The 23,824-nt window shown below is 33.6% G+C and overlaps 2 protein-coding genes across 9 annotated transcripts in view; both read left to right on the top strand.

Moving 5' to 3' along the window:
• Nucleotides 1–8,825, top strand: part of LOC130636590 (muscle, skeletal receptor tyrosine protein kinase-like) — a 16,784-nt gene extending 7,959 nt beyond the window's left edge. For 4 of the 5 annotated variants that reach the window (XM_057446358.1, XM_057446356.1, XM_057446357.1 and 1 more), the window contains 7 exons: nt 142–172; nt 254–463; nt 2,105–2,466; nt 2,839–3,105; nt 3,181–3,312; nt 4,752–4,876; nt 5,783–8,825. In XM_057446358.1, the coding sequence (XP_057302341.1) occupies nt 142–172; nt 254–463; nt 2,105–2,466; nt 2,839–3,105; nt 3,181–3,312; nt 4,752–4,846 (1,097 nt within the window). In that variant the 3' untranslated portion in view covers nt 4,847–4,876; nt 5,783–8,825. The remainder of the gene's footprint in view (nt 1–141; nt 173–253; nt 464–2,104; nt 2,467–2,838; nt 3,106–3,180; nt 3,313–4,751; nt 4,877–5,782) is intronic. The other variant, XM_057446360.1, reaches the window with a different exon arrangement.
• Nucleotides 5,797–23,824, top strand: LOC130636587 (integrator complex subunit 4-like). Of its 4 annotated transcripts, none has more exons than XM_057446351.1 (12): nt 5,797–5,907; nt 13,315–13,721; nt 14,764–14,870; nt 15,131–15,307; nt 15,796–15,935; nt 16,933–17,128; nt 17,830–18,374; nt 18,841–19,127; nt 20,380–20,741; nt 21,352–21,783; nt 22,327–22,447; nt 23,204–23,824. In XM_057446351.1, the coding sequence occupies exons 2-12, from the start codon at nt 13,331–13,333 to the stop codon at nt 23,404–23,406; spliced, it is 2,961 nt and encodes a 986-aa protein (XP_057302334.1). In that variant the 5' UTR covers nt 5,797–5,907; nt 13,315–13,330; the 3' UTR covers nt 23,407–23,824. The 4 variants fall into 4 exon arrangements, with proteins under 4 accessions (XP_057302334.1, XP_057302336.1, XP_057302333.1 ...); XM_057446353.1 differs by lacking the exon at nt 5,797–5,907 and adding an exon at nt 9,672–10,051 and having other exon boundaries at nt 13,319–13,721; XM_057446350.1 differs by lacking the exon at nt 5,797–5,907 and adding an exon at nt 9,672–10,051.

Here is a 23,824-nt window from a genome sequence, read left to right as displayed (position 1 = left end):
AGTTGCAACTGACTTTTAAATGACAAGCATCCCAAATTTCCTTGCAAACCTGTTGCTTCCGATATAAAATCTTTCGTTTTAGTTTCATCAAGTATTATTTGAAGCAGTAAAGTAATTACATTACCATTTATCTCGTTATAGCCATAATCAATTCTGTATATTCGCCAACAAGGTATTTCTTCGGTATTGCATTTTCATTACAAGATGAGATTCTCTCGCAATTACTTGTATCCGTAATATGTTTTCGTTTTAGATGCATCAGTTACAAGAAAGTCTTACCAAATGGGATATGCATAGATGAACTAAAAAAATATAGAGTGGCTCAAACTTCAATCAAAGCTAGATCAGTCAATAACAGGGGAAAGTGGGTCAAGGCTTTTCTGTCATTTGTAGAAAATAAACCATTTACGAAAGTTCAACTCTATGGAAAACGATTGTTCCAAGAGTATTTTACCAGAAACAGGTAATAACGGTTAGATATTTTTTACTGCAATATAAAATGTTGCAGATTGGTTAGTCCGTCCAGCTTAGAATGTTAGACGAAAAATAGTAGAGTGGGATCCATTAAAGCGATATTAAATAAATCGAGGAGCCAATTCTTCTGCAATCGAAAATATCATTTGTAATCCAATCAATTTATTGCATAAGCAAAATTTAATTTTATTAATTAATTTAGTTTTAATTGCTCATACCTAACGGGTGAATACTGTTCGTTTGAGTATGATAATTTTTTAATTTTATGTTTTACACAAATAGTTGCAACAAAAGTATTTAACATTTTTCACCGGGTTTCTATTTTTTCTACCAGAACAGAAATAGTCTCTTTAATAATGACTGTATTTTGTCTGCCTGTAGCTAGCTAGTCTTATTTATTTAAAGGATTTTATTCAGTTTAATATAGGAGCTTGTTACCTTAGCTTATCTTAAATATTTTTGTGTTATTATTATCAATTCGGTTTTTACTCAGCTGGGGTTGTGGCTGCTGTTAGCTAGCTAGCTACATCTGGCTAAAAATTGAAAGTAGCCAAATACAGTTGGCTGCTACAAAATTATGCTTATGCTAAACACAGTTAGGTAACTATCTACTCCTTTTACTATAATATGAACTTTAACAAAAAGTGTATTATGTTTATTGATAAGACAACAGTCTTAATATTTTGTAACGACAAGTTTTCGGACGTGTTTTTATTTTAACTGATAATAAATTTTACAAACTTATTCTGCAAAATAAAATTACCAAGTGACTGTTGCCAAGTTTGGCGGTGTAATATAATAACGGGCTGTAATCGAAGTTGCAATAAAAATTTTTATTATTAGGCCTACATGACACGTTTTACATGTATTGAGCGCTCAGTCTGGTGTCACAATTTTTATTTGAACTTTCACTGATGTTAGCCACCTGTTTAATGGGCTTACAACAGGTTGTAAACTGTGTTTCTATTTCAGCTAAAATTGCAGGTAAGTTATTTTTGGAATAATATATTACACTCGAAACACTATAATTGTTGTGTGTGCTTACTTGATTTTCGATACTGCATACCTATACAAAGCGCTCCATCTAGATGTGTAACACAGTTTACGGCACTTACTTAGCACTCCACTGAGCGTTCAACAATGAGTCCACAGTTAGTTGTGGCTTAACCCGCCGTTTCGACGCCACGTCCCCTGACTAGTATGAAATAATACAAGTATTGCAATTAGACTCGAAAACTCTTATTTTAAAATTACTATTTTACGAGCGCAAATCTTCGCAAATAAAAAAATAAACCAGAAAACACAAATTTTTTATTTATAACGATATTAATAATATATACAAACTATTACTATTAATTTTACATTATTAGAGCAAGTGTGGTAGCTACCTTATTTCTAAAAAAGCTTTCATCTGGCTCAAAAACGTCAGAGGTCTTACTTTTTACATAAATAATGCCGTCTTTTGGCAAATATTGTCGCATATATTCGGGAATAAGATTTTCAAAATGTTTAAGAGAATTTTGGCGAAAAGACTGGATACTGAAAAACATGCGAAAGTTCGTGTCTGCGTGATATTGTGCTCATAATGCGTTTGCCATAGTAAGTTAAATACAAACTGTTATTTTTTTAGATTCCTTAACTGCACCGATAATCCAAAATTAAAAAGATTTTTGCAACACGTAAAGACTAACCTTTTCAAAAAGATTTCAATTCGCTGTGTCAGTAGTATTAGGCGGTTGCTTTGTCATCTGCTCCATCCGGTATGTTTTAAATCGGAGGATGGTAATATTATCTTATCGCCGCCTTGCAGAAGATTGTGTACAGAAAGTGATTGCGAGAACTTTGGTAAAACATGGCTTTACAACATCACATTACAACTACACAAACTATGTCCAAATCGTATAAGAGATCCCTCAAAAGAACAACATTTGTATTCTTGTACCCAATTTCCAATGGCTGACATAAAAAATATTGAAAAATGTCAAAATAAAGGTAGATTTAATAAGTTAAAATAATTCTAAAATATTTTTCTTGTTTTTTCTAAAATCAGAAACTTTAATAGAAAATCAAATGAAAAATAATATTTCTTCTAAAAGTCAATTAAAAGTTGAACCCTAAGGTTATCTGCATAGCAAAGCCCATAGCAACCAATTTTAGCATGTGTGAGTATCTTTTCAACTATTTTATTTGTTATCAATGAAGACTAAAACCTTTTCTGGTCGCTTAAGAAGTTCTAAAATCCAAATAGCAAGCTTCAGTGGATTTTGCTCGGTTCATTGTCTTCAATTGCGCTGACAATGATCTCTCAACGTAACGCATTTGGTATCTTGAAATAATTGTGATATTAATTTTTTATTTTCTTAGTTGAAACAAAGAACAAACATTTTTCCGAACTTTGTTATGATGGCAAAAATACTTCTTACAACGGTACTGTTAACATTACGTCAACTGGAAAAGCCTGTCTACCATGGAACATCAATCCATTTTTATCTTCGCCAGTATACAGTAATTTAAAAAATAATTACTGTAGAAATCCACAAGGCTATGCAACATCACCTTGGTGTTATGTTAATGCTACCAATCGAGATTGGGAATTTTGTGATGTACCAAAGTGTGGAGGAAATAACAAAGGTATAAAGAATATAGAAATTGTTTTTTTAATGAAAGTAAAATCCTTTACCAATAATTACACATGCGAATGTTTAGCAAATAACAAAAACGTCAACTCAATATCGATTGCAATTAAAGTAGTTATCATTGTTTCTGTTTTGGTGTTTACTTTTGTTTTGGTACGGTCAAGTTGGAAAATATATCGCTTCTGGAGAAAGATAAAAGATGGTAGGTGTGATAACTCTTTGTTTTTATTTCAAGGAAAGGTACGTTACCAATATGGCAGGGATTTGAAAACATGCCTAAAAATTGCCTTACAAGCTTTACAGGAGGGTATTTTCTAGTGCATATAATTTCAGCAAATGACGATACTGGGATATTACTTTCTTACGTTTCTCACGTTTTGGACCGGGATCTGTTAAGGAGAAAGACAGTTGATGTTTAGCGTTTATTTTTGATTTGAAAAAAAGGAAACGGGGTAAAAAACAATCTTTCGTAAAGAACACCTAACGATTGATAACAAATTGTGCTTAAAATGTTCATTATAATGTGAATATAAATTATGTTAATTTTTGTGATATTTGTGAGCTTTGGTTCTCAAGATATTCCAGGTCAAAGTAGTCCTACGGTCGCCGCAATGACAGTGTCCATTTGGATTTGTTGTTCGGTAAAATACTAACTTGTGTGACGTAAGTCCGCGTGGACGTAATCAAACGCATTCTGAATAAACATAGCGAGAAGATGCTAAACTGTGCGTCCTGTAATTGACTAAGAGTAATTTTAGTTATTATATTTTGGAATAAACTAGTCGGTAGCGTGTGGAAAAATCCACGGGCTCGCCTGTCCTTTTTATACCGCATTGCGTGCTTCTCGCTACTTGCGCAGCTAAACTACCATTTTGCGTGACAGACAGACAGACAGACAGACAGACAGACAGACAGACGTATACGGGTATTATAATATAGATATCTTTAGCAGAGTAAAATAATGTTTCATAGTTATAAAAATAGTTTTGGAGTTTTAGAAATAAGTTATCACTGAGAAAAAGTAAATGTTACGTGTATACAACTTTATTATAAAATTTGTTGTGTTAATTTGTATCAAAACATCTCGAAAGACAACAGGTGCTTCCTTTAATTTGCTAGACTTGAAAATGAAACTTCAAATTAACTTTTTCACCTCTCGAACCTTGCGGTAAATTATGTCTGATGTCACAAATCAACAAAATATATATAAACCAAGTTAGCTTTTGTTCGACAATGGCGGCGATCGTTAATATAATTATGCCTTTTTGGGGATTTTTTAAAAAATATGGCATGTTGTTTTTGTAACATGTAAGAATGTTTTTATTGCATAAGAACACATATTGGTAGTTTACCTTTAAGTAAAGCTAGCAAACAGTATAAAATAATCACTCCAATTTTGCACATTAGGAAGTGTGATTCTTTGTTTTAACTTAATCTTTTTCAACGATTTTAGAAAATATATAGAATACCTTAATGTTTCTGGAAAATACATTAATTCACTGAATTACTTTAGAAGTTATTAAAAACAAACTTGGCTTCAAACTAATTTCATTTCAAATATTTCCGTTTTACTATCTTATTTTCATTTTATGTTAAATCTTATGTTAAAAAAGTGTAATCACATATTTTTATTTGTACTAGATGATGCATATATCGAGCCATACTATGCTTGTGATGCATCTGACAAAGAAAAGATTTCACAACTATTGAGGTTACAGACAAGATGTGAAAACTAATACAAAACAAGTGTTATACAGAAAATAAAAGTAACTTTATTGTATCTTTGGCCTGTCGATACATTGTACTATTGCTTTACTAAATAAAAGATGTGTTAATGTACAGACAGACAGACAGACAGACAGACAGACAGACAGACAGACAGACAGACAGACAGACAGACAGACAGACAGACAGACAGACAGACAGACAGACAGACAGACAGACAGACGTATACGGGTATTATAATATAGATATCTTTAGCAGAGTAAAATAATGTTTCATAGTTATAAAAATAGTTTTGGAGTTTTAGAAATAAGTTATCACTGAGAAAAAGTAAATGTTACGTGTATACAACTTTATTATAAAATTTGTTGTGTTAATTTGTATCAAAACATCTCGAAAGACAACAGGTGCTTCCTTTAATTTGCTAGACTTGAAAATGAAACTTCAAATTAACTTTTTCACCTCTCGAACCTTGCGGTAAATTATGTCTGATGTCACAAATCAACAAAATATATATAAACCAAGTTAGCTTTTGTTCGACAATGGCGGCGATCGTTAATATAATTATGCCTTTTTGGGGATTTTTTAAAAAATATGGCATGTTGTTTTTGTAACATGTAAGAATGTTTTTATTGCATAAGAACACATATTGGTAGTTTACCTTTAAGTAAAGCTAGCAAACAGTATAAAATAATCACTCCAATTTTGCACATTAGGAAGTGTGATTCTTTGTTTTAACTTAATCTTTTTCAACGATTTTAGAAAATATATAGAATACCTTAATGTTTCTGGAAAATACATTAATTCACTGAATTACTTTAGAAGTTATTAAAAACAAACTTGGCTTCAAACTAATTTCATTTCAAATATTTCCGTTTTACTATCTTATTTTCATTTTATGTTAAATCTTATGTTAAAAAAGTGTAATCACATATTTTTATTTGTACTAGATGATGCATATATCGAGCCATACTATGCTTGTGATGCATCTGACAAAGAAAAGATTTCACAACTATTGAGGTTACAGACAAGATGTGAAAACTAATACAAAACAAGTGTTATACAGAAAATAAAAGTAACTTTATTGTATCTTTGGCCTGTCGATACATTGTACTATTGCTTTACTAAATAAAAGATGTGTTAATGTACAGACAGACAGACAGACAGACAGACAGACAGACAGACAGACAGACAGACAGACAGACAGACAGACAGACAGACAGACAGACAGACAGGCAGGCAGGCAGGCAGGCAGGCAGGCAGGCAGGCAGGCAGGCAGGCAGGCAGGCAGGCAAAAGCTTTTTGAAGTTACTTTATAGTATCATTGTCAGTTTAAACATTTGTTTAAATTTCACTGACTTTCTCTTGGTGCTGCGTTTTACATGAAAAAGAAAATAGAGGCATAAGAAAGTAGACTTGTAAAATCAAAACAACAACAGTCCTTTCTCAACTTTTAGAAAGTTTAGTAGGCATAAAAAGTTTTATATGGTTAGCTTGTAGCAAGTGATTAGAACCAACGTCTATGTATGTTAGCTTGATATTTTATATTACATTAAGCTATAGCTAGGTAGCTAAACATTTTAAAAGTAAATTTTCTAAATTTAGATGGTAGTGTTAGCTTGTTGGAGAAATTTTGGCACCAAATACGCAAAAATAAATTCGTTAAAATAAAAGCATAAACTTTCATTTTTTTGTTCCTCAATGAAATTTTCTTTAAAAGCGTACGGTCACAAAATATTTTTTTGAATCGGATTTGCAGGAATAAATCTCACAGATATGTATATTTCTGGGTACACTATTTGCAAAAAATAATCAAGTGTTAAAATCGTTGTATTTTTTAGGAAAAATTTATTTTTGAATATAGCGTCTCTGAGAAATCTTTGACTTTGATTAATACCTTAACCGTATTCATGTCAAAACTTGCCCGTTTAAAATTAAAATTTGGTGACTTTCCTTTTAAGGGAGAGAACTGCAGCAAAATCTGACAAAAAACCAATCACGGCAGAATTTTTTTTATCAACTTAGTAGCTTTTTGTGTGAGAATGACCGATATTTCATAAAACTCTGACTTTTTGCGTTCTAAATGTTGGCAAACAGGAAACTGTGTTACAAAACCCAAACTCCACACTTTCAATTTAAATTCTATTTGATTTATTTAAGGAGGTTTTTTGTTAATGTATCCAAACTAGCAAGTATTATAAACAAAAAAAAAAGAATATTCTTTGAGCAATGTTGTGCTGGTTCAGTTTCTGCATATTTCGCAACACCAACCATGTTGAATCCTTTCTGTTTGGTCAATTTTAATTTGCAAATAGACAACACAATTTCAAAGTTTGATTGGCTTAGGTCCAGTGGTTGGCAAAATATTGAGAGCAGAGTGACTTTCCCCCTCCCCCGTGACTGATGTTCAGTTTTTAATAAATAAATTGTTTCCCACGCTAAAACAGCAATTTCCGTATTGTTTATAATGGCAAAGGAATTTTGTTACTTCAATTTTTTTTTACATATTTTTTCGTAATTTCTATACATTGCTCGCACAAACATAAATATAGAAGCTTGAAACGCGTTATTTATTGCGCCTGTAAAATTTTTATTGATAGGTCTGAAATATATTTTTTCGTCTGCAGCATTGGGAGCAAGGATCTTTTTACCCTAGAATATGAGTTTTTTTCACACAAGCGTAGCTACGATTTCGGAAACGTATCACGTTGAGTCCCATTAACTTTTGATGGACTGGACAAAAGGTTCGAGATAGCTCGATTTTTGAGATAACTCGGTTCGAAGTAGCGGAACAACTTTTAGTTTGCAAGGTTGTAAATGCTGGCAGGACAAAGCATTTTGTTCAAATGGTGCATTTCCGAGATACCAAGAGTCAATTATATATTGTAAACAAGATAGCTATGAAGCTGTGGAACCAATGTTAAAACGGAGCTGGGTTTTTTGTTAATGAGGATACACAAAGCCTATTTCTAATCATCAACGTATTGCAAACAAGTAAAAACTCAAGCCTCGCTTGCCTAGCATTTGCAACAGGTAATGCTAGACTAATTACTAAAAATCGCTTTTATTACTTTTCAGAAACGCAAGACTGAAATATAATGAATTAGAAAAGTTACATCATTTTTTTAAGTAAATAATGTTTCTAATAAAAGTTAAAAGTTGTACCAGTAAAAGCATGTTTTAATATAAGAAAATCCCTGCACAAGAGCTAGTTTATGTCAATATAATATATACAGCATCAAGAACACAGTTAAAGCATTGAAGATAAGAAATTCATTAAGGCATCAAAAGGTTGACTTTGCAATTTAGGTAGCATAACTAATGCTTGGTGCTTGTTTTACAGAGGAAAAATTAAACAGGGTGGCTAAATTGTAGAACCCTCCTGTTTAGTCACTGAGCAGTGAGCTTAATAATAATGTGCATATTTTATTTAAACTGGTAGCCGAATTGTTATTTTGTGCCAAGGACGCCTGAAAAAGGATGACAGGGAGATATACCATGGGCGAAAATCTAAAGATATCTGCGATAGTAAACCGTTGTTTTATGGGTCGAAGGCTAGTCCAGTAGAACACCTTTTGAGTTATGGTCTGCAGAAAATTTCTACAAATCTGAGCAATTTCAGACTAGTTCCATTGTTATGTGGTGTTGTATATATTCCAAGATCTTTTGCGCAAATCGACGGGCGAAATAAGCATAAGATAAGCCGTAGACCAACACCAGCCTATTACAAACTTTAATTTTCAGTATGAGTTTATATATATTGTGTTTGTCGTCGACTATTTTTCACTAGAGACCCCGAAGCTGACAACAAGATGTTCATGGCTGTTTGCAGTAAATGCGAGGAATGGTATCACAGAAAGTGTGTGCCCATTCCTTTAAAAGTATTTAAAAACGATGACGAGGCTGTTAAATGGAAGTGTGGAAAGTGTTAATGTTTATTCAAAACAGTGTATTTCTCTTTCTTATGATTATGATTTTACTAAGCGTTTTTTATATATTGTTTTTTATTTAGTTTCATCTATCCTCTATCTCCCGTCCTTCGAACTTGTCCTCAAAAAACATTTATGGAGGGTGACCTCCGAGATGAAGTGTATTTGAAAAAATATGATGGTTCTGAGTCGCGCTGCATCTAGCTACTACCGCTTTAAAATGGCAGATTAAACCTCAATTTTACTAACCGCGTCCGAGATACGCATATCCTGACTTAAATCCCAGAAGATCAGGATTTTGCTCGAGCTTCTAGCCGAAACTAGAAGCTGTGCGTTCCCAAGGTTAAACTTCCTTGGTGTTCCACAGCTAATTAGATTGTGCACAGCTATCGATAGCACATGTTTGTTAATAAGATGTCACACTATTAGTCGAAGTTCTTAAGTCTTTTCTGTTTTAGTAATTAGAAAAAAAATAAGGTCGGTTAAGCGCGGCAAGTTAAAGAATAATTTTGTTTGTCTCTTATCTTACTTAAATATTTTTATTTGGATCCTATCTACTTTACACATCCACAACTCGGCGAGTCTAATGCTCTTCACGTCAATCATGCTGTTTGTTTTTGTTGTTATTTCCTATTTTTTCATTGGGAAATATTTCTATCTTGTTCGTGAGACTTCTGTAGTGGAAGTCAACCTCGTCCCCAGGACTCTTTCTTGATGATAAAATATCGGTCTGAGGAGCGGGCAACAGTGGGGTCTTGATCGGGTTCATAAAATTTTACTCATCAATGACGAGTTAATTGCTATGGTTTTGAAGCAACAACACGAAAGCACACAACAACAATGACAGATGTTAGAAGTATATATATTTCTCTTGTTTCATGTCATAACTATACTTGAGTTTGGGGAAAGGGGGGATGTCAGGTTTGGTATCATGGGGGTCCAAACCAGATGCGTGTGTTTCCATCCTTACCCGTAGTAAGGCGTATCTCGTGGAAACATCTGCGTACGAACAAAATGTGATGATGGAAATTAGTTGACCTTAGCTGCTCCCATTTTAGAGGTAGGCAAGGCAATCTTAGGGGCCTGGATCTAGAACAGTATTGGTTATAGTTACCTTGAGGGCCCCTAGTGTTCATGCCCTGTGACCACCCTTTTCACTTAGCCTACCATTCTAGATTTGGAAGAGCATTGAGTTTCTAAAGTATATCCTTTAATGATGCTAGTAGCCATCTTTGTTGACACTTGAATACTGAATGCAATCAAAGCTAGCTAAGCCTCTCAACATACAAGGTATAAGTACTTACTTTAGGAACCGCAATTAACACGTGGTAAACTGTTGATCCACCACCATTTGTTTTTTAGACCCTTTTTGGTTGTTTTGCAATATTCTTTAAATGTTTGAAATGATTTTGTGTGTTCTCCACTTCTACTTAATTGTAATATATTAGTTGGTCTGAATTTGATCATACTAGTTGAGGAAAACCATGCTGTTCTTTAACAGCTACTTTGTAGCTAGTTCTTCTTTTCTGTTAGAGTTTGTCCAATCCGAGACATCTCCATCTGTGTTTTTGCTTATTATTTATGATCTTATTATTATTAACGTTTCCTGAAAATTTGAAAGAAATTGATACGACGGAAGTTAAAAAACTGGAGAAAACACGCTTTCGTCTCTAACAAACTCTCATAAAAGCACAATTTTTACCTCCTTTTTTCCGATATTGTAAAACAATAGAGAGCCGTACGAACGCATGCACAATTGAATTATCGTAAAGGTGTATTAAGATTTCTACTGTGAAGGTTTGACCATGAAAAGGCCCCTTGGTACCCCATTGGAGAACATCCCGACTTCAAGAATATAATAATACAGAGAGTACGTCTTTTTTCATACCCAAAAACGCTGTGTCTGGAATGTAAAATCTTCTGACGTTACAGTGCGGCCTCACTCTAACGTCAATATCTTATTATTAAATTAATAAAGCCCACTGCACTTAAAATTGTGAGGCTAAATAACTTTAAAACGAGGTGGTGACGTCAGTCATTTTTTACCTTGTGAGTAACTAGGGATCACCAGGGGCAAGTTGGGGTAGGTTTCCTAAACCTGGGTTTTTAAAGATAAATATATATATATCTCCCTAACTTTTCCTATAATGTATATGCTCATAGTATATATACATTATTTTGATCTGAGTGTCAAGCCCTTCACAATAAATGCTACGCGGAGGTAACAAATTTCTAAAAAAATATTTTTTATATATGAACTTTACAGTGCTGACGTCATCAAAATTTAAATGACGGCTCTTTGTAGTTTTTCCTCTGCCTAAGTGGATTTTTCCAAGGGCTTTATAAACTAGTAGAAAATAATTAAATTCAAAAAGACATTAGTTTTATTGAAATTGCAGAATCAGGGCAGGTGAAAAAGTATTAACAAATATCTAATGTTTTACTTCTATATATAATTGGATTTACAAAGTTGATTAAAAGAGTGCATATATATATTTCCTTGTTTAAAAATTGTGTTTAAAGGTTATATACCTCCAAGCAAAAATAATATTAGCTATAAAACGATGCAGACTTTTCTTTTATCAAAAAAAATTATTATACTTTGCAACTTTTGCTAAGTATTGGAGTACTGATCAATACAATTTGAGCTTTCTCTCCAAGCTCCTTGGTCAACGGCATTTTAAACGCAATACAAAATGCCTACTTAGTACTCTCTACCTTATTGTGAGATAAACCCTGACTGAGTTGTATAGACACAGGTAGGTTTTTTGTATGCTGAGTGATATTAACATGAAAAAAAAAGCGTAGCAAACAAGCCCTGGGACAAGGTTCTGGCAAGGGTGAGATAAGTTTCACTGAAATTAAGGTAAATTACTACAAAAGTTTTTTTCTTTAAGGTATTCTTGAGTGTGGCATGTTGCATATTAATTTTTAGAAAATTATACGTTACAAACTTTGAATATAAAAAAGAAAATGCGTAAAATCTTACTAATAACGCATGAACATATACTTTAGTTTCATGGAGGAGAACTTCGAACTGCAAAAACAAGTTGTGAAATTTTTTATCAATTTAGGGTTTTTAATGACAAAAATAAGTCCCATAAAAATTTCTTTCGGCAAAATTCTTCCTTAGCAAATTGACGTCATCAAAACTCAAGTAATCATTCTCTTTCATCGTTCTCCTATACCTTAGTGGATTTTTCCACATGCATTGTTATGAAGTAGGATGATAATACAATTTGGCGTCTCCTGAGAACTGCCTGATATACTGTCTTGTACACTGCCATATATTGTTGTAACAAAGGCTATTTAGTGCACCACTGTTTTGGTTCTTGAATTTTTTTCATGGTTTTATAGTATTTCCTTTAAGGTTACTGTAAAAAACAAATTTTATATTCCATGAAAATATTTCAATCATCCCTTTTTTCAAGAGTTCATGAGTTTAGCACATTTTTTGTAAACATTATGCATGATATGGAACTCCCGTATAAAAATATGCATTTTTTATATATTTTAGATAGTTTAATTTCACCATCGATATATATATATATAAATGTTGTCATATAAAAAATCATAAAAATCAAAGTTAAGAAGTATGCATATGAACTGTCTCTTGTAACCTGACTTCTGTCAATTAATAATTCTAAAGGTGTGCACGCATATTTAGCATGAAGAAAAAAAAAGCATCATCATCTTTCCACGTACTCAGTTCACACATTTTTATAACACCTATGAAAATCTTTAAAAACAAATATCTTGTAGTAAATTTTTGCATGCATGCCTTTATGTTTGTGGTCTCTTTTTCCGAAAGCTTCCTATAGACTCATTGAAATTTTCGGTAATGGAAAGCTGAATAAATTATGCACAAAAGGTTCTCGGATTTTCTTGTATAATTTACTGGTTAGCGAAGTATTACAACAGAAAAAAAAAATATGCATTTTTTTTAATGAATTTAATTTATTCTGAATGTAATGGTGCAAAAACAAGAAGTGTGGGACCACACATTCGGAAAAAGAAGCCATTTTAAAATGTACAGTGGAAAAAAAGGTGTGTGTTTATTTCATTGTATTTTCTTTTTGGAAAATTAACATCTCACAAAAATAACACCATCAAATAATTCTTTCATCTAGCGTTGAGAAAAAAAAAATAATAATATAAAAGTATTGATAAATTATAAGGGTTTTTCTGAGACTACTCATCAAGTGAGTTCTTTCCTTTATAGTAACCTTAAACACGATTTTTGCAGCATGAAGCACTTCTTGTCTACATTATATCAAAATACAGTTGAATTTTAAGACTTTGAGATTTAAGACTGACCTGAAACCCTGTCATCAATTGTGATGGCAATAGCCAAGTTGCCAATGCTTTTTTGAGGGCTGGGGTAATAATATTAACACAATTCTGCTTTGTTTTTAATGCTGTGGTCTTGTATTTTCTATGTCTGCCATATTTTTTGTCTTTCATCTATCTGGAAATGAATCACTCTTGATGAATTGGGATCTAGTTTTGCTTTGTATACTTGACATTTCACACAGTACACCCTATATTTTTAGATAGATACATACAATTATGGGGACAAAAAGAAGTGCAACCACTGACATGCTGACAGGGACTTCGACTGTTGTGGAAGCATTGCCGTCACATTTTGCAGCTCCTCCATTGAAGTTACGAATAAAGCACCAAACTATTATTCAAAAGCTAACTATAGATATCTACGAATCAAAAAATGCAAAAGAGAAACTAAAGTATTTATTGATGTTTTTTCGACAATTACGATTAACTCAAGTAACTCCTGAAGAATGTGAGCAACTTATGCGCTTATTCAAGGAATTAGCTAAAAAGGAAAGTGATCATGCTTTGAGAGCAAAAGCTGTGGAGTTAATGGGAGAAGTTTGTCGTATCCCTGGTGCGAACAAGTTGCTTATTGTTGAAGAAATACTGGATTCCCTGCATAAAGAAGGTATTTTATATTATATTATATTGATTAACTATATTTTGCAGTATTCCCACATAAAGGCAATCTGCATTTCCCCATAATTTATAAGAGTAGGCAATATTGCCTTCAAACATAGTTACTGCACTTTTCCAAAACACAGCTTTGTAATTCTTGTCAACACCAACATGATTGCCGACATATTTTTATAATACATATAAGCTTGTGGCAGCAGTTATTTAGGAATTGTGCAATGTGGGACTTTACTTAAAAGACATTACTTTCCTGTTTTTGCTTTAAATTGTGGTTAGCTGAAACAAAAAAAACTTGTATTTCACTAACAAAATTAAATATACGCTTAATTAAAAGACTACATTGTGACAAGGTGTTATGTAAAGTAAGACCGCTAAAAATTTGTTGTTATAAAATGTGTGGAAACATAATTGCTAATGAAAGTATCGAGTATGCCAACATGTTTTGTCTTACTCAAAACAATGTTTGGAAATTTTGCAGAATTGAGTTACAAAACTGCAGCGGTGTTCTAGTAATAAGTTGGAAATACTGATGGCATATATTTTCTGACGCTTAATATGCTGAATTGCAATAGCTTCAGACACAAACATTGTATTCCCAAAAATATTTTCGGTTAACTGCTAGTGAACTATCCTTTTGTTTCGATTGTACATAATACTTTCCATATAATTTTTTTTAAAACATGCTTTTTATACTCTGCTTTGAATTTTCTCTTTTATCTTGTAAATTTCTATAACCTGTGCTAGAATTCATATAAAATCTGCTACTTCCAGACATGACACATTTTGCCCTGTCAAGCTTGGCTAATACTTTGATGCCATTCTATATTATATCTTGTATTTGTCGTTTTAGCAGTTCTTTTAGTTTGTTTAGGGTTAGTTTATCTTGACAAATTATTATAGTCACGGATTTGGCATTAGATCTTTTACAATATAATTATGAATGTATAAATGATCTTACTTGTTTTATGCCGTGTATGCTTTAAAAAACGACAGTTTGAGGGCAAAAATGATTTTTTGTTTCTCTGTTGCTTTAGGAAATCATGTGGTGATTACCCAGATCTTTAAAACTTTATCGCTAACCATAACTTTGATATCGTTAAAAGCTGACATTGTGCAAAAAGTGCTAAAAGCTTCTGTTAAGGTATGATTAAATAAACATATAAATTTAAATTTTTTATGTGAACAACTCTATGTGTTTAAAGAAATTGGCCATTATTGTATGTGCCTATCTATAAAGCATTTGACTATTAACATTTTGATAAGCAATAGGCCTTCGAAGTCCTTATGTTGCACACTCCAATAACAATAGCAGCAAAATGTCTTTCCAACAGTTGTGAACTATATTTCCTGCAAAGTTTACGTGTAAGGAGAAAACACAAGTCAATCCATACTTCTTTTTAGCGGTTGGACGATAGTCATCAGGATGTCCGGTGTGCATGTCTTCTCCTCATTGGTCGGATTTGTCCAAATGAGCCAATTAAAATTTCCAGTGGACGTGTTGTTGACGTGATGGAATTGTATAATGAATTTTCATCAGATCAAGATCCACGAGTGCGCACTGCTGTATACCAATCCTTGGTAATTGTTATTTATCTTTTAGTGTTTTTTATATAATACTGTAATAGCCTCTCTCAGTTTAACTTTTTAAACTTCATTACCAGCCATGCTTTTCATGAAAAACCAATTTAATGCAAAACTTTATGTAAACTTTTACATAACATCATATACGATATACCTGATTGTCAGGAATTTTCATGTTTTTTTCTAAAATACCTGACTCCACACAATATCTTTTTTTTACAAACCAAGAAAATAAATTCTGCAAAACTTTTAAAGTTTTGAATTGCAAAATTTTATAAATAATTTGAATCTCGAAAAATGAATATTCTGCAATATTCTCCAGTTCTATAACTGATCGTTCTGATGTAATGTGATGTCTTTAAGGAGAATTTTCAACTCAGAAATTGCACGTTTTATTACTTTTAATTACAAAAAAATCAATTCTCGCAAAATGCATTTTTTTAAATCGCAAAATTTTCTGATATATAATAAATTATTTAATTCAGTTGACACTTCATCAAAGAAACCGAGCATTAGAGATGAGTGTGTATGGTAAAGTCTGTGATGCATTAAATGATGATTTTGAAAATGTGCGGCTGGCAGCTGTGAAGTTAGTTTGGGTATTTAGCAACATCTTTCCAGAGAGGTAATGCTTATGGCCTTTAGAATTCACGATGAGTTATAGTGTGTGTGTATAGTTCTAACTTGGCAAAATGCTTCTTATTCATACGCTCAAGTGTTGTTTTAGAGTGTGCAGAGGCACCCACTTATAAACCAGGTTCTCACCAAAAATGCAATTGGTTAAGTGCCTCACCATTAAGAAGCATTACAAAGATGCTAATAAGAGGAGTGCCTATACCTCCTACATAACCTGACATAATAAAGGCCTTCCTAAAATCTCTTAAATGACCTAAAATTTTAATTTCTCCTTAAATCTTCTAAAATTGTTTATGATGACTTCATTTTTCCCATTTTGTTCTGCGTTTTATGTGATAAAAAATTGAGCATACGTTTAACTTATAACTTGATTTAGTAACTATTTATTTTCTCTTGAAATTTTGGTAAAATCTCGCAATATATGTGGAATAGTTTTACACATTTTTTAAGCGTTTTCTCTTAAAATGTGACTCAAAATCGTTCTAAATTCTCCTATAATCTAAAATTTCGGGGTTAAATTTATGGACACCTTGATAAGCTCCGTGTACTGTAGACATAGGATAGACATTTGCAGAAAGGGCGCCAGTTATTGAATGTGCAAAAGTGCCTGAATTATCTATGCACGCCGGGTTTACACCAAAATCTTTCAATAAAAATAAGTATCCAGCCTATATTCTATATATTATATACCCAACCTAATATTTTTTTATGAAGTATCATTGTCTACTCCGTTTAAAGTTTGTACATTCTTTACAATGTTCCTGTTATAGTTGTGTGATGATGATTATGTTTTTAATATCTTTAAACCTGTTTTTGGAAATTAACCCTAAGCAGAAAAGCTCACAAACTAAAGTCATCAAAACAAACTGAATTAGAACTTAATTAATGAATTAGATAACTCTTAATCTCACTGATTAAACTACACATAAAATTATGTAGCAATACATTGTAAATCCACAGATCTAAAAAATGTTGTTGTTTTTCAGGATGATTCCACATCCCTACGCAGACGATGAAGACATTCGGCTACTTGATGATGCATTTATCAAGATCTGCAACATGGTGAACGATAGCTCCATGAATGTTCGCGCAGAAGCTGTTGGCTTGCTGGGCTCTTTACACGATGTTAGTTTTCATGTTTTAGAACAAACACTTGACAAGAAGCTCATGTCGAAAGGAAAGGTAACTCAATCGATTGTTTTCTATAACGTCTTCCTTTCTTAAATCAAACGTTGCAATCGAGGGTGGCTGTTTCATTGGGTTAGCAATTTTTAACCCTTTATTTAGTATCAGAAGGGGTAGGTGATGGGGCAATAAAGTGCCAATGGCAAATTCTAATTTTAATATTATATTTTTTTAACCCTATTTGGTCAAAACCGCCATAAAAAATCTAAAATGGAAAGTTCTGTGTATTCCGATCTAATGTTCATAATGTACATGAGAGTTTCAGTACGATTTTAAATGAAAATTTTTAGCTGAGTTTTTTTAATATTCCTGAAACATGTCAAACGTGATTTTGATAGGTATAATGGTATTTTTTCATATTTTAAACTTGCTGACGAGGTCACACAAAAAAATCCATTTTTTTGTCACATAATTTATGGACAGTGGGCCCTGTATCACCCCTCCCCCTATACTGTCAGGGCCTAAATCTCCCATACCAAATAGGGGTTAAGTAGCAGCAGATTAAGATTTCTACGAGAAACTTATATACGCATAAATGAAGCAACACGTTTTGTTATAAGCTATTATAAAAAAATGTAAAAGATGTCGATCCACGACCATTACTTGCATATTTCTTGCATTGCTCTTGTTTCACACTTTATTTATTGCGTATTAGATACAATTATATTGTGAAATATAATACAAGTTCGTCTTTATAGAAAACGAAGAGTTTCAACCAGCGCCAACTGGAACGTTTTCGTGGAGAGGACGGTGGTGGGGGTGGTCAGTGGAGCACAGGGAAAACATGGGGAGATAACAATCCCAGCCAAAATGAACTAGAAAAGGAAGAAATCAAGTTAATGAACACAGGCTCTTGCGGTGTGTTTGTGAGAGCGTTAGAAGACGAATTCATGGAGGTTCGAACAGCTGGTGTTGACTCCCTATGCGAGTTAGCCAATCAGAATGCTGCATTCGCTTATATGTCAACGGATTTTCTGGTTGATATGTTTAACGACGAGATCGAAAGTGTCCGTTTGAATTCTATAAATAGCTTAATCAAGATCCACCAATATGTTGATTTGAGAGAAGACCAGTTGGACACTATACTGGAATGCTTAAATGACTTCAACCAAGTTGTCCGCGATTCTGTACGGGATTTGCTAGGCCACTGTACCTTGTCTACGCAAGCATGTCTTTTTGCGACCGTTTTAGCGTTACTTGCCAACCTAAAGAAGTACCCAAGAGACTGCGAGTCGATATGGAGGTAGTATTATTCGTAAACTAAGTTTATGTGTGGTATACTTACTGTATGAACAGGTAACTTTCTAAAGTAATTTAAACCATGATGACCGTGTGTGTTATAGCTGGCGAACCTTTCGAACCGTAGGAGCTTTAGAGCTAGCAATTTATTTCTTAAAGTTCATTTATCACAAATATATCCTGTATGCGAAATTATGCTACATTCATAATGGGATACACTTCTGTTGTTTTTGGTTAATTGCTGACTAAATAAAGCTCCGTATCGATTTTATCATCTCTGCTCTCCCTCGTCATTTCCTTGTATGATGCTGCGATTCTCGTCATGGAATCACATGACTATGAGCATTGTTTATCCCTAAAATTATCTTTAACTAGACCATCCACTGTGCTATTGGTTAATAAATAACGTCACTCTCATGTTATACAATGTTTATATGAAACTAATCTGGACGGTATCCGATTATTTTTAGTTGCATGAAAGAACTCGGTTTGCGCCACCCGTTTTTCGTGTCGTCCCTAGTTCCCGAACTTCTTGTGACGCATCCGTATTACGCAGTACCTGAACCAAACATAGATGATCCTGTACATATCGCAGTTACGACTCTCATCTGTAACGCAACAGTCCAACTACCGTCTCTACGATCACTACTACCACAGTATCTGTCGAAACATTACGATTACTTGAGGGATACTTTACCTCAATTTGTACCAGAACTACCACACATGCAGGCCACAAAACGTGTCTCAACAAGTACAGGTTTGTTTGGAGCTTGCATTATTTTTGTACACTGTAATTAAAGCTGGTTTTTCAGTGGCCATTTTTTCATCCATTATTTATACAGCTTTTACACTTTTCCGCTGGCGATTTTTCTAATTAAAGATGGTTTTCCACTGCAGGTTTTTTCCTTGATTATTTGAACAACTTTTACGCTCTAATTAAAGCCGGTTTTCCACTGGCGATTTTTCCCCTTATTTGTTGAACGCTTTAGATTAAAATCACTTGAGCAGTCAAAATACTCTTTAATCAAAATTTTCGGGCTGCCAGTTAAAGCTAAATTTGCATTAAAAAAAAGTTCTTCTGTATATTCTAACATTCAAGTACTGCTGAATGAGGCATACTCACTTTCGGTTTACCGCAGATGTAGCATTAATTTTGGGTCGAACACAAACTTTTTGCACCGTCTTGCGTTGCCGCAAGTGGACTTGAAAAATTATTCTGGAATCATGTGTTGTTTTTTATTATTATTGCATGCAAAATTAAAACGCCGTATTTTAAAGTTTTATGTACACAAAAATGTCGTGCGTCGACACGACTTCTTTTTTCAAAATCCGAAAATTAACAAAAATTAGCGTAGTGAAAATTAGGACTAAAGAAATATTATCTTTGACAAAAATAATAATTGACGACGAATTTCACTAAACAGTCGGAATTTTCGCTGAAGTAAAATTTGAAAACTATTTTTCGAAAGTTTTGTGCATTCATTATATTTTTTCAGATATTTTTAAAGAAAAAAAATATAGTATGCTAGCAACCTCGAATCTCGTTGCTGATTTGATTTTTGGGTGTCGTCAACTACCTGGATGTGATTTGTCATTTCAAAGAAACAAAAAACGGTCGACGAATAATTGTTTTTCTTCCGCCTAACCTTTTTTAGCAGTTTCTTATACACATTAATCTGCTAAACGAAAACAGATCACTACTTTTTCATAATAAATTCATAAAAGATTAAAAGCCTAAATAGTCCTAAAAATCCTAAAACTTCCTGATGTTTTATAAAAACTTCTAAAAGTGTCCCTTTGGCAAACATTTTATAATGGAAATCTGCTGGATCCAATTTGTCTTTCAAATGTTCCATTCCTTTGACATCCTCGATTCTTGTTATTCTAGTTACACTTTCACTCTTTTAAATTCCCTGTTAATCGGGAAAATTTCCTTAAAAAACCAGCTAAAATCGTCCTAAATTCTCCTAAATGTCATTAATCATTTCCCTATCGGTATATTTTTTTAGGCTCTGGTTACACTATTGTGAACGGTTTCTTCCTCGCAACTGTTAAGAAAATTTACTCTATTCTCGACACCAACTTACCTAATGTAAACAAACTTTTAAAAACGTGTATCAGCGACTTGCAACACTTGAAGAAAATGCACCAAGCATTTGCACCGGCTGCCGAATTCTTTTCAATTTTTCTGCAGTGCCAGCAGTTGTTAAGAAAATGCAGAACCGACAGAGCATGGTCGATACCTGCCGCGTTGGCAACCAATGAGTGCAGTTCGTTACAAAATGACGTGAACGATTTGTTAAAGTTGTCGTATAAACTGGAATTCATATTCTCGGGGCTGAGCACGGAAAACCTCTTCACTGTCAAGGCGGTAGGTTTTTATTTTACTTTGCCAGCCCCCAAAAAACTTCTTTTATACTTTTACTTCTTTATATCAGCGTAATTGCGTCATTCCAAACTAGCTGTTTTCCACATAAGAAATAAATATTAAGAATTTGTATATTAACGCCCTTTTTATTTCAATACGCCTTTTTTATATCAACCCTGGTCAGAAATAAAGCCCCTCCTGTGTCCCACTTTTCTAGAATTACCGCCCTGCACACTTCTATCGAAATGCAATCGACGCCAGGTGCAACTTTATTTTAAAGGGATCCCGAGGTATAAAATGATGCTGGATGGATATTTACAGAGCTAAAAAGTTGTTTACAAGTCTGCGAATATTTTCAGAACAGATACAGTTTTTTGAATAGTTTAAACAGCCTTAGAATTACTTCAAACATCTGCCAGAATTCTGTTAGGGTAAAAAACAGTTTTGTTCTTCGAACGCTAGAAATTAGCTTGGTTTAGTTTGACCATTTATAGTATAAAGCTGATTTACCCCAGCAATGTCGAGGAGTATTGGGCTTGAATGTGAACCAAGCATCTCCCTTTAAAAATTTCTAATCAAACATGATTAGATTGCAGAACGTTTTGTTTTTTAGCTTCGCATCCTGGCACACAGTTTATCCGTTCTTCTCGAGTTGCGCACCGCTAGTAAATTGCAGCAGAACCGAATTATCGATTTGAAGTTGTGGGAAATCTTCCTGCAACGACTGTACAAATTTAAAGAGCATGTGAACGCCACGTCAGCAACTTTTAAAAACAACCGACTTGCCGATATTTTTAAACTTCAAGAGTCGGTGGAAGAAAACTTGTCGGCTGTTTCGACACTTGTGACTGTTTTGCAGCAGTTTTTTCTCACTTACCCTATCGATATAAAAATTGAGAATAGATTACGTCAAGCCACTGTTAGGGTGATTGAGCCGAAGCACAACGTTGACAATCCGTTGAGATTCAGTGCAGGTTTGATACTGAGCGTGGACGTCGTCGCATCGTTGGAAAATGTTCAAGACTTGGCGAATGTTTACATCAAGGTAGGCTTGCTTTTTTATCCTCATCATAATCAGTATCTCCATGAGAGGTGTTGTTTCTTTAACGATGTTTTTTCACTTTATGACGTAAATGCCTTGCGCAAAGTATTTTTCATTTCCTGATTTGCTATCATTAATGTTTTCCGCTCTGAATGGTCTGTCTATGGGTGGTCTGTCTTTACCCCGTAATTTTATTTTATTTTTTACCCTACCGTCAATGGCGGTTTTTTTCGCAACCAACTTTAAATAGGGTGGGTGTTAAGTCTTTTGGGAGCAGAAGTTTGTCTAACGAATTGGTTTTCAAACTAAAGTGGCAGATATTATGACTAAGGAGTCCCCATCATGATATGAAAATGTAAGACCTTTAGATTAGGTAACACATTGTTCAGATCCCAGTGTTTTCGTAGCTATTTCTAAAAAGAGACCATTGGCTGCCATAACACCACACTACATACCCATGTTCAACGAGCAGTTAATTTATATTATTGGTTTTATACGAGTAGTATGGAATTTCTTTATGTTGACTCGATCTTTTTATTGTTATAGCTGATATATCCTGATTTAAAGGTCCATTTACATAAGCCTAATCTCTCAGATTTTAAAAGTATCAACACATTGAAGCGTCGTCTGGTTTGTAAGGTGTTTTTGAGTCATCAAACTTGGACAGGTAAAAAATTGGCGCGTTTATTGAGATTTTTTATGTTGGAAATTTTGAAGCCTTTATATATATACCTTCGGACGTAAGACGTGTCAATGTTATCAAACTGAATACCAGTTGGCACCCACTGCGGGGTGTTCACACCTAAAACCTTTAAAATAAATTTAAAAAAACAGTTCTAAAATTTTTTAAATAACCAAAGTTTGTACCCTAAAAATTGATTCCTCCTAAGATTGTTTATGGTCGTTAATAGTAACTCTTTGTTATTAGGTTTTATGTGACAAAAATTGAGCATATGTGTATTTTGCATCAGGACTGATGAATTACTTACATAGTGACTGGAATTTGAAATAAAAATCGTAGTTGATAAATTGATAAAAAAAGGAAGACTTCATCCTATAATTTTGACAAGTTCTCCTAAAGTATGGGACATTTTTTACACGTTTTTTTCTAAAATTTGACCCCGAAACCCCCTAAATTCTCTTAGAATCTGAAAATTCTAAATTTAAATCTATGTGGCCACGTACCCCCTTTTTTAAGCTCCCACCATGAGAAATTGGAGTTTTCTGATCTATCAATAGAAAAGTAGGAGGTGATGGCGAGTAATATCAATGGTACGTCCTAGCAGAGACATTGAACAAGCGTAGTGATCTCTTTCAACTTGTCATCCACTCTACTATAGACTAGTTGTACAATTTTTTTTCATGTGAAAATCTGTTCAGCAGCTGATACCGTAAGTGAACTCTTTCTCTCTCTTTTCTATAGAACCGTGTCATGTAAAACTAACAGTGGTGCAAGCTCATCCGACTGACATCAAGGAGGAGCTGAATAGTAGTAACGAATATGCTGTGACCGGCATTGACAGAATTATTCGCTGCGCTGAAAATTTTACCACATCTCACCAAGGTTATTTAGATCTGAGTGAAACTGTGAAAGTGTACATCCAACCCAAAGCGATAGGGAGATGAAGCTACGAACAATAGAGTTGCTGAATCTTTCGGAAAAAGCTGATCTTTGTTTCCAAAAATAGCAATAGTTTGCTAAGAATGCCGTTATGAGACCCGATGTGTTCTGTTGACGCGATGTCGTAATACTTCCGGTGTATTTTGAGTGCATAGTACGTAAGAGTTACACAACATTTGCTAAAGCTGAAACGTTGCATGTCATCTGGTCGGAAATGGAACATTTGCAGAACTTATAGTAGAACTCTGGCAATTTTACAGCTTAACCTCAAAGTTATCTGTTAAGCTGGTAATAAATTATCGCAGCAAGGTGTATATAGCTTCTTAAAAAGCTTCGTAGTAGTTTGTCAAAAAAAATGTTGCTGAAAATCCAATATTTATTACTTGGTTTGTTGCAAGTATGACAAAAAATATTAAATAACAA

Source organism: Hydractinia symbiolongicarpus, chromosome 3 (genome assembly GCF_029227915.1).
Source record: "Hydractinia symbiolongicarpus strain clone_291-10 chromosome 3, HSymV2.1, whole genome shotgun sequence".
NCBI classification, from domain to species: domain Eukaryota; kingdom Metazoa; phylum Cnidaria; class Hydrozoa; order Anthoathecata; family Hydractiniidae; genus Hydractinia; species Hydractinia symbiolongicarpus.
The sequence above is the reverse complement of the archived record's forward strand: the minus strand, read 5'-3'. Positions and strand labels throughout refer to the sequence as shown.

What these genes read in the sequence shown, in the direction of transcription:
- LOC130636587 (XM_057446351.1), top strand. Translation starts at nt 13,331, where the DNA reads ATGGGGACAAAAAGAAGTGCAACCACTGACATGCTGACAGGGACTTCG. An exon ending in AGCAACATCTTTCCAGAGAG is followed by an intron (nt 15,936 to 16,932) that starts GTAATGCTTATG and finishes GTTGTTTTTCAG; the next exon opens with GATGATTCCACATCCCTACG. An exon ending in ACCTCTTCACTGTCAAGGCG is followed by an intron (nt 20,742 to 21,351) that starts GTAGGTTTTTAT and finishes TTTGTTTTTTAG; the next exon opens with CTTCGCATCCTGGCACACAG.